The sequence below is a fragment of the Octodon degus genome, unplaced genomic scaffold, assembly GCF_000260255.1.
Source record: "Octodon degus isolate 3935 unplaced genomic scaffold, OctDeg1.0 scaffold00064, whole genome shotgun sequence".
NCBI lineage: Eukaryota > Metazoa > Chordata > Mammalia > Rodentia > Octodontidae > Octodon > Octodon degus.
This window is the reverse complement of record NW_004524640.1, coordinates 9,419,880-9,430,766: the sequence shown is the minus strand read 5'-3', so window position 1 is coordinate 9,430,766 and position 10,887 is coordinate 9,419,880. Positions and strand designations below refer to the sequence as shown.

Sequence of the window (10,887 nt, the reverse complement as noted above, 5' to 3'; positions counted from 1 at the left end):
GCAGAGACTCGGGAAGGCAAAGTGGTGAGGCCCAAGTCACGCAGCTGGGAAGCACACCTGTGACTTGAACCCTGGTTTGCTGACACTTAGGGGCTCCAGATGGATTCTCAGGGGGGACACGACGGGGCGAAGGCAGGGGCTTCTGGGTGGACAGCGACCCAGCAGTGCTAGGTAGAGGCTGGGGCCTGTCAGGGGCAGCAATACTGGCCCCACCCACGGGGAAGGCAGCCCTCTTTGGCTGGCCACGGGGCAGGCGGAGCCCCCCTTGTCCCTGCGCAGGGCACACCTGCTGGAGGGGCCAAGGGTGCCCCAGGCTTCAGGTTTCTTTCTTTTTAAAGTTTATTTTGAGACAGAGTCTTGTTAAGTTGCTAAATTGCTCAGGTTGTGATCCTCAAATTTATGACTCCCCCGCCTCAGCCTCCCAGGTTGCAGGCGTGCTCCAGGGTGCCCGGCTGCGCTTCGCTCATGGTGTTCCCAGTGCCTGGGTCCTGGGGCCACCTCGCCTCTTCCCCGGGGGGCTCCTGTCTGCTCTCAGGCTCAGTGCCCTCTCTGAGTTTCACCTGTGAGTGCCCCCCTGTGTAACTGGCCACCACTGCCCTGATCACTGTGCCCAAGTTGGACCTCTGCAGTTCCACTCCAGCTGCTCTTGTCCTGTTCTGAGCTCCCAGGAGCAGCCTGACGCCCCCTGACTTTCGCCCTGTTCACACCCCCGTCATGAGCTCTGTCCATTTCCCTCCTGCTTGCACAGCCCCTGCTTTCGCTGTGCACTTCTGGGATGGGTGTGAACAGTGAGGCCCCTGGGCAGGGTGGGCACAGGACCGAGCAGCTGCCTTTTCTTGGGCTCTAGACACTCTGCCTCCTCCTGTCCCTCAGCTCAGGGGCTCCCCTAAACTGGGTAGCCAAGGTCCTGCTCATCTCACCCCACACATGAGCACCCAGGCTCAGAGAGTTTAGGTGACACGCCTGGGCTGATTCAGCCAGAGGTAGGCGGCATGGCTGGTTCATACTGGTCCAACCTGGATCCAAAAGGAGGTTCACTTTGAGAAGCCAGATATGAGATGGGAAAATACAGCGGCTTTAAATTTTAAAAAGACATTGATACGCTAAAAGACACATGGACAGGAATCTCCTGCAGAGTCTTCCTTCTCTTCAGCACCTATCCTGTCGTCCTTACCACTTCCTGAAGACTCTGGAAGTCCTCTTTTGTGAGTGTCGTTAGTTGAGCTGTAGTGGTGGCCTTGATGCCCCAAATTGACTCAAATCATTTACTTTTCATGGCTCTTTTGACTTTGATGAAGAGCCAGGAGTTGCACGGTGCCAGGTCTGGTGAATAAAGTGGACGAGGACACCAAGCGCACGCCTTCATGAGCTGCCCTTCTGCTGGATGGCGCTCGGCAGCGGTAGCCACTGTTTTTGATGCCATCTTATAAGTACACTTATGAAAGAGGACTTCAGAAACTGCTTTAGAAAGTGACAAGAGTGATGGGACAAGCAACTTCAAAGTGAGGGGGGGACATTTTGGGGGAGACTCATGCCAGGATGTTTTATTATGATACATTTTTGAAAAGCTAGACATTCACTTGTACTTTGATCATCCCTTCTACCTCCATGCAAATTGTCCAGGCCCGTTCAGCGCTAACCCTGGGGCTCCTGCTGGGGAGCAGTCACGTATTTGAGAATAACAGAGATACGGAATGATGCTGGTAGTCGGATCTCCTGACATGCTCCCCTCCAAGCCAGCATTGTAGATCTGGGGAAACTGAGGCAGAGTGATGGCCATCTACACAACAGAGTGGTTTCTTGCAAAGTGGCACTGCATGGGGACAGCCAGGGGAGACTGGCATTTTTCTCTGCACTCTGTCCCCAGAGCCAGGGTTCTGTCCTCTGGGGATAGCAACTAGGCAGTTCTAACCCACAGGAAATGTGGGGTGCAGGGCCTCTGAGCCTCTGCCTGACAGCTTGTTAAAGCACTTCTCTCCACCTCAGGACCCTGAGGTTTCAGGGAGCGAGGGGCTGCTTTGGGTTCTTAGCCTGGGGAGGGTGATGTTTCACTTGCAGCTTTTCATAATAATGAACAAAAATAATCAAGTCTCCATTCTGCCCACACCGCCTGTTCTCACATAGCACTGGCCTTGCCCGCTGCCAACAGGCCTGCTGACCCCCTGCCCGCCCCATAGCTGACCGGCGCTCAGGCCACCCAGGTGCCCACTGGCGCCCGGTCCTGCCACCGGGGCAGCCCACTGGCTGCTCCCCACTTCCCCTTTGTCCTTCCTCTTTCCCAACATATTTTTAGAAATCTTTGCACTTGCAGCCCAGATCCAGGACAGCTGGACCCACTTCCCCTTTCCTGGGGGGCGAGGGGACTCTGTCCCAGCTCCCCAGGCAGGAGGCCCCTGCGAGCCTCAGTGTGTGGCCCCTGGGCAGGAAGGGCTGCCTGCCTGCCCCGTCCCCAGCAGCCCACAGGCGCAGCCCGTGTGGCTTCCTCTCCCCAGCCAGGCGAGAGGCCTCTATTTTTAGTTGTGCGGGCTATGGGTTCTCTGCACCTCCACTGGGTTAGGGACCTCACACCATCCTTCTAGCATCCTGCTCCTCAGTGATGTCACAAGCCCATGACAATGGTGGGAGGCAACCCCGTTGGGGGGGACCTTTGCTACCACCTTGTGCTTAGCGAGGATGGGGAAAACTGAGGCCCGCAGCAAGAAGAGGCTGGCACAGAGCTGCACCCAGGCCCCTGCTGTGGCGCACTTGTGCATGAAGATGCATGATGTCACCAAGGAGCTCCAATCAAGACTTCATCCCGGGCAACTGGGGGTGATGGCCCACCTCCTCCAGGAAGTCTCCCCAGATCTCCTCACCCTGAGGGAGAGATGCTTCCTCCCCACCCCAACCTGGGGGTCAGGCTCAGCATCTGTATCCCTCTTTCTCCTGAGCTCCAATCTCCTAGGCTCTACACATTACTTGGAAGGCTATTCATAGAAAGAAAGAAAGAAAGAATGAATGAATCAGGGAGTGGATGAGTGAAAGCACAGTCAACACTGAAGGCCCTGGGTCTCCCTATAGACCCTGCACTGCGGCCCTCTCCCTGGTCAGCACAGCAAGGCAGAGCCCCCTGTGGTCCTGTGGGGCCTGCGTCCTCTTCACTGCCTGGGCCACCCCAGAGTCCTCTCCTTTTGTCTCTGGTACTTGTCCTGCTCGGTCACTTGATCTCAAGCAAGCCAGCCTTCACCTCCAGGTCTCCTCTGTGAGCCTCGGTTTCCCTGCTTGCCACATGGGGACATAGTCCCTGTGATCTCAAGGTGCTAGGATCCCAACGAAGTCACAGCCATGACCGGCAGGCAGGTGGTGGTGGGGCACTTGCCACAGTGTCGCTCGCCTGCTGGGTGCTGGTGTGGGGCCCTGCGCTGGGTTGTGTCTTCTCACCCCTCTTGGTCCCCCAAGCGGCAGTCACTAAGTCACAGGGGATAGGGTGGGTGTGGGAAGCCATCTGACCTCAAATCCAGCAGCAGGAGAGGAGAGGTGGGCTGGGGAGAGCCCTGCCTCTGCCTCCCTGAGAAAGACCTGTCTGACCTCACGGGTCAGAGTCCAGGCTTCCCCCTGGGGGACACCAGGGTGGTCCAGCTGCTCCATGTTAAACTTTGTTTAAAGAAATTTGTGCTTCTGCTGGACCCGGAGGCTAGCCAGCTCCTACCGCCCTTGGCTTTGGGAGCCACAGGCGGATGTTCTGGGAATTGGGGCACAGCCCTTTTCTCGCCCCCTCTCTGCCTTCCAGAGAGCTGCTCTGTAGTCTCAGTGTCCTCTCCCCCAGAGACACCATCCTCATCCCTGCGGGTCACAGTTGGTCCTGGGCTTCTGCTGGCCTGAGGGAGTCTCCCCGCTCCTTAGAGGTCACCATCAGCCCTCAAGGGCCAGAAAGGGGCTTCAGAGCTGGGGCTGTGTACCATGCCGACAGGCACCATTGCCACCAACATCCTCAACTTTGTCACAGCAAGTCACTGCCTCTGCCCTACTCTAGGCCCTCAGCAGTGCTCTTACTTGGAATAGCCTTTCCTAGAACTTGTGACCTCGCAGTCCCTTAGGGCTGGGCTCCAGCTCCCTGGAGCACCTGCTCCCTGCAGCCTCATCCTGCTGTGCAGCTCTTGTCCTGCTTGCCACCTGCTGACACCGCTGTCACAGCACTAGTCATCCACTTATGAGGGCAGGGATGGCGCAAGCCCCAGCCCCTGATGGATCCGACCTGGGCTCAGCAGGGTCCTCACTGGACCCTGTGTTTCCCCTCTATCCCTCCCAGGACCTGAGGCAGTCACAGTGTCCCCGAGACTCGGCCCACGCTTACCTGGGTGGCAGAGGTCCATTCCAAAGCACTGGGGGAGTGGTGGCTGCTCCCTCGTCTGCTGGCCCAGCTGCTGCTCGGGCTGGTGGGGCAGAAATGTGTCACCTCGCTGTGACAGGCCCTCCCTGCCTGCCCCGCCCGCCCGCCCGCCCTGCCGTGTGGGGAGGAAGTAAGGCTTGGTGCTGGGGGCTGCGCAGTTTTCTGACGCTGCTGCCACACTTCCTAAAAGTGCTGAGAGGTTTGAGTAGCAGGGACTTTGCATCTCGGGTGTGGGAGGGGACACAGAGAGGCAGAGACACGCACAGGCTCAGGGTTTGTGCAACCACAGGCGAAGGTGTCAGGGAGGACGCAGCGTCTTCCAGGCAGCATGTACATTTACCTCTCCCCCTGCATAGACCAGAGGACACCCCAAACTGTGGAGACCTGACACTCATATTCTACTCCACCAGCTTTCTTCTGTGAACTCCCACTTGAACAAAAACAAATGAATTCAGTGCTAGGAAGGACTTTGTTTTCCTTCAAAGACACGTTGGCCTTTATGTAGTCTAGGGACAAGTTGGGTAATATGCCCACTTTCCCTTTTCTCCTAGCCTACTGGGAAGCTCACTCTCAAAGCCGAGCTGCATCTACAGCTATTCTATGACAGTATATGGAGTGCAGGGCCAGACTCAGCTGTTTGATTTGCAGCTCTGTCACGCAAGAGAGATGCCATTATAGGACTTCTTGTTGTTGTCCATACTAGGGGTTGAACCCAGGGCCTCTGTGCTGGGCTGTATCTCAAGCCTTTTATTTTTTGAGACATTAGGTCACTAAACTACTCAGGTGGGCCTTCAACCATGACCCTCCTGCCTCAGCCTTCCATACTTCTGGGAGTATAGACCTGCACAACTGCATTGGCTCATTGTGGGGTTTTTGAGGCCAAGGTTTAAAACTCTGGCTCTCGGGCTCCAGCCTGGCTGCCACTGGTCATAGCCCACGGCTCAGGCCAGGGCATGAAAGGCACCTGGAGCTGAGTCTACCTCGAGTGGACCTTGGAGAGTTGTAAAAAATAGTAATTTTTGCTGCTCTTCAAAATTTTATTTTTAATAAAAATTTTAATGGACGTGCAATTATGCATGTTCACTTAGTGTGGTGTAATATTTTGGTGCACAGTGTGGGAGGCCTAAACCAGGGTGATTGGTAAGCATTTGCCATTACGTTTTTGCTGCTGTTGTTTAAATCGCTGACTTTTGGACTGTTTTGTTACACAGCAAAAGCTCACTGATACAAGCAGCACTCAGTACTGTCCATTCACTGAAGAAGAAAGGAAGGCATTTGATGGGGTGTCTCAACTCTGACCATGCTGGCACTGGAGCTGGTGGCCAGGCTGGCCTTGCACTTGAGATTTGGACCCCATGTTCCCTCCCGCTTCTTCTATAACTCAAAGTTATCTTCTGGGAAACTTGCTGGAATGACCTTCATGGTCAACTCGATTTGTCTTCACACAAGGGGGCTTGAAGTGTCACACCCTGTCCTGGGTCATCTCAAACAGAGGAGCATGGAAAGAGGGGGACACTGCAGGCCCAGGGCCGCTTCTTCCGGAAGCCACGCTACCAGGGCCTGCCATGGGGGTTGGACCTGTGGACCTTCACCGGTGACAGTGACTCTCGGGCTTGGCTGCCTGGACAAACAGCAGCCTGTACCGGACCTTGCCCTCCTGCTGTTACCATTTGCTGCTGGAGGGATCAAGCGCACTCAAGCCAGTGGCTCTGCTGTGCTGGGACCCTTGGCAGCCGGGGCCTGGCGTCCTGTGGACGTCCCCACAGGGCCCATGGTGGCTCTGGCACTGGGTCTTTTCAGGTCGTGAGTCACAGCTGTGAGCACAGCCATATGTTGAGTCCCAGGAGCCCTTGTCATGAGACACAGCGCTGGTGGTCCCAGGCCCTGGCCCTCCTGGGGGCAGCCCAGGCCAGGCGCTGGGCGCCCTGTCTGCAGGCCGCTCGAGGCATTCTGTTGTCAGCACTGCCCTGATTGAGTTGACTCAGACGCCACCTCCTCCATGGAGCCTTCCACAATTGCGCCTTACTCCCTCTGCTCCCCCTACCCTGGTCATGCGGAATGGCTTGGGAATGTCTGGCCTGGGAGGGAGGGGTTTTCTTATGGTAGGCAGCAGAGAGTTTGGTGGAGTCAGCTGCAGGGAGCCACTGGGGCCTGGGTTCAAATCCTGCTCCTCACTCGCTGGCTGTGTGATCATCCTCCTCCTTCACTGCCGTCATTTGGCGATTTTGCAAGGTGAATAGTATGATACAGACATCTTTTATGACATTATTTTATAATGAATCACCTAAAGAATCATATACATAGAGGGCAGGAAATCTGTCCACACACTAAAGACCACAGATGCCAGCTGAGGGCCTGGATCCTAAAGTCCTGCATGAGTCCAGCTGAGAGCCCCTAACAATGCCTCCCACGAGTCCGACTGGAGGTCAAGAGCCCATGACAAAGTCTCATGCAGGTCCGCCTCATGGATCTGCACTGGGAAGGCCCACAGGTCAGTGGTGGAACCTAGAAAGTCTGTGCCAACAGGCTGAGGGATCTGCGTGGAGCCAGGAAGCGATGCTCAAGGTGATCATCAGAGCTCCCCCAGAGGTCCTACAGCCACCCTCAGCAACAGCGAGGTCATGAGCTTCTCCAGCAATGAGGAAAGGCGAGTTCCCATCAGGGAAGCCAGAGCTACAGGCTTCTCCAGGAGGCTGAGCAGTGCGCCAGCTTCCCCTCCAGAGCCAGGAAGCGATGCTCAAGGTGAGGACCAGAGCTCCCTGAAAGTGAACCACAGCCAGCCTCAGCTACAGCGAGCTCCCGAGCTCCTCCTCTGATGAGAACAGCCAAGTTCACCAGGAAAGCCAGCCTTACAAGGTCCCCAGGCCAGGGGAACCAGAGGCTGCCAACAGCTGCTCCGAACAGCTTCCCTGGCAGCCTCCTTCCCTCTCCCCCAGTTCTGCCTCCTATGCTGCTGCAGCAACCCTCGGGTGCCCCCCCCCCCCGCAGCTTGATGCTGGTTCAGCTCAGCTGGGTATAACAAGTTGCCCACCAGCTGGCACCCACCACACCCAATGAGTCTTATTTTATCATCAGCAAAATGGACACAGTTGTCAGGGTTGTTTATCTGAAAGAGGAAACCCAAGTGATGATGGTTTAAAGAACTCAGATTTGCTTTTGTCAGACAGGGAAGAAACCTAAAGAAAGCAGCACAGGGCTGCCCTTGCAGCAGCCTGGTCATGTACCCATGTTCCTTCTGCTTCTGTCCTCAAGTCTTCTCATAGCCCAGAGTGGCTGCCTCATCTCCAGTCCTTGTGCCTCAGTTCCAGGTGGGAGAAAGGATGAAGGTGGGCAGAGTCCTCTTGAAAGCTCTTTCTGGCCCGCAGTCAGTGTTTCTCTGAGGTGGGGCTCTGATTCCCTCTGTGTACCAGAGAAGAGTCCCACGTGGGTCATGGGATGGCATACGGCACTTTCCCCATAGGTTGGAAAGTCCTGCAGCAACCACCAGTGCCAATGGAGGAGCTCTCCCTACGTGCCAGCCTTCGCTAGTTCATTTTATTTAATCCCTCCCACAAACTAGTGTGTTATTATAACCCCTGTTTGGAAACGGAGTTCAGAGAGGTTAGTCCCTTCCTAAGGCCACACAGTGAGGAAGAGGCAAAGCTCAGACTCACGCCTTGAGTCATCTAACTTCAGATCTCCACTTGGCACACTTAGGAGGAAAGTCCTTGGCTGGCTCTCAACCGTGCCCACCCCTGTCCCCAAGGAGAGCTGGGAGGGCTCCGCCCCTGAAGAAATCAGGGAGGCACCCTGAGGGTGACACTTGCTGCTGGCTCAGGAGCAGGGGTGCCAGGTGCTGAGAAGATGGGAAACTGAGGCCTGGAGAGGGAGGGGCTTCCCAGAGCGCACCAGGAGCAGAATCCGTTGTGTGTGTGTGTGTGTGTGTGTGTGTGTGTGTGTGTGTGTGTGTGTGGCTGGCTCAGCCCACCCTGAGGGCGGGGCTAGTGTGACATGTGGTGGTGGTGGTGGGGGATCAAACTGCGGTCCTCTGCGCCTGCCTAAACTTGCCTAAGCAGGTGCTTTAGACCGCTGAGCTATCTCGCTGGCCCCAGAATCTGCTCTTGAACCCGTATTTGGCTGCATCATCTAAGCTGTCTTCATCACTCACTCACTCACTCACTCACTCGGCTGGCGATGTTCTCAGTGGCCTGCTGGGTCAAGCACTGTCTCAGCATGGGCACAAGACAGAACCTTGTCCCCCTGCACATGTGGCTGCGACTCTAGCGTCAGGCAGCGGTGGAGGTCCAGGACTGTGGTTCACACTGCGGTGCTCAAGCTCATGTTGAGGACTCGCCCGCTGCACCAGGCTCCTCCCAGCCAAGCTCCCTGGCAAAGGTGACTTCTGGGATGTCCATCAAGAGTGGAGGGTTAAACAGTGCTGTGACCGGAAGACGGGTCAGCGTGAGTCATTAAAGTGAATAATGACCACGGAGAATTCACACACCATCTCCTTTCGGGGTGTAAGTAAATGTGACTCAGACTGGTTTAAACTGGAACTTACTGGCTCAGTCTTGCAGCACCAGGGATGGCTTTGGACTTGAGAATACATACGAGACTCAAATGCCGCCCCGTTCCCGCTCCCTCTCTTTCCCTATCTCCCTCCTCTCTGTCTCTCTCTCACCCCTTTCTGCACTTACATCAAGTCACCTTGGACTTTAGAGACAGGCACTACCTGCTCCCCCAGAAGAAAAAACTCAGAAACAGTCTGATTGGCCAACTTCTGGTCACGTGTCCATCTCTGGGCCAATCCTTGCAGCTGCCTAGGAAGAACACTGTGATTGGTCAGGTCCCTGGTCACATGCTCAACCTGGTAGCCAGAAAGTGGGGGGGGGCCTGCTAGGACCACGAGAAGGGCAGCTCTTTGAAGAGTGAGCCTGGGCAAATAGAAAGAAGAGACCTCCTCTCTTGTTATTTATTTTTTGAGTAAATTCTTGTCTTCTGCTTCTCTTGTTTTTATCAAGTGAATCATTCTGGATGATGTTGATTAGCATGAAAATATTCCTCAGTGTAGAACTGAGTGGGTGTCTGTTCTCATACATTACCAGCATCAGGACTTCCTTGTGTCCCATCCTAACTCTGCCACTTCACCATTTTCTCACCATGGTCTTGGGCAATAGATATCATTTCTCTGAGCCTCAGTTCTCCTCTCTGTAAAATGGGCACAGTAATGGTGAATAACTGGTGTGGGGATTGTGCAAGTCAAGCCATGCTCAGCATGTGTGGCATGGGGACAGCTTTCAGTCAATGGCAGCCCAGCAGCGTGGCTAACTGGAGCCCTGCAGGGTCAGGGGGGTAAGTCACTGAAGAAGTGGGCCCACCTAGAGGCACAACAGGAGTGATAGGAGCTTGGGCAGGGAGACGCTTTGCACCCCACCCCTCCACGCACTGGGCAGCTGGTTTCCCGAGATTGTCACCACAAAGGGACCGTAATGCATGAGGAAAATCTGTTTTCCAAGGACAGCTAGATTTATAAACTTTTGGATCCTATTGACAACTAGTTTGCTTTTATAGATTTGCAACACTCCAGGCTGAGGATGCAGGGTGGAGCTGTCCTGAGGGGCCCACAGCCACCCTGTGGAGCGACCCTATCGACACTACCATGGCTGTCCTGCATTGTGAAATGCAGGATGACTCAAATGTTCTTTGCCTTTTCTGTGTACTTAGATGTTTTATTCAACAACATTAACAACAAAAGAGAGAGCAGGGCCTTGGGAGCTGGCAGGGAGCGTGGGATGAGGAGGTGGGAGGGGAACCTCAGCGCCAGAGTGTGGGTGACCCAGAAGTCAACCTCCCTGAGACAGACCGGCCTTGCCCCTGAGCAGGCTGAGCAGGCCCTGCCAAAGTCCCATATTGGTGTTTCTGACAGGTGGCTTCCTCTCGGGCTCTTTTCAGCTCACCAGTGTGTTCTGGGGTATCTGTCCAGCTTCCGTAGCTGCGGAGGGAGGTGACGGGTCTCCTCTGGTGTTCCCAAAGGGAAGGCAAAGTTTAGCGCACAGACCCGGGCTGAGCCCAGATCCCAGGCCAGCTATGCACAGCACGGCATGTGGCACTGGAGACCACCTGTCTATAGATTTGGTGCCTTCCCTTCCTGGGTGGTTCAACCCAAGGGTGGGACTTGGGGGGTGCAGCATTTCAGGCAAAGGACAATTTTAGGTGAAAGCCATCAGCCCACACCCAGCAGGTGGCCAGGAGTTCTGGGTACACGCTGTACCAGGCTGAGTTCTGGGGACAGAAAATTAAGCAGCTGTCACCATGGCACCATGATAAGCCAGAAAAGAGGGGCTTCCAGCCCATTCTGTGAGGTTGTGCCACAGTGGGGTGCCCGCCTTGAGTCCCCGAAGCCAGGGGGCTGGGCGGGGTCCCGAGAGCAGGAGCAGCAGGAGGCAGGAGTGATGCCTTAGTCTGGCTCTGCCCAGGATCTCTCCTCTCCTACCCTCTCCTCCTCCCAGCTGGGCCTCTGCCCTCTACACAGCTGCTAC

General features: G+C 55.5%; 1 protein-coding gene across 3 annotated transcripts in view; it reads right to left on the bottom strand.

Moving 5' to 3' along the window:
- Positions 1–4,526, bottom strand: part of Cyth4 (cytohesin 4) — a 24,994-nt gene extending 20,468 nt beyond the window's left edge. The window contains exon 1 of one of the 3 annotated variants that reach the window (XM_023719058.1): positions 4,334–4,526. In XM_023719058.1, the coding sequence (XP_023574826.1) occupies positions 4,334–4,352 (19 nt within the window). In that variant the 5' untranslated portion in view covers positions 4,353–4,526. The remainder of the gene's footprint in view (positions 1–4,333) is intronic. The other 2 variants (XM_004634587.2, XM_023719059.1) reach the window with 2 other exon arrangements.
- Between the last annotated feature and the right edge of the window lie 6,361 nt (positions 4,527–10,887).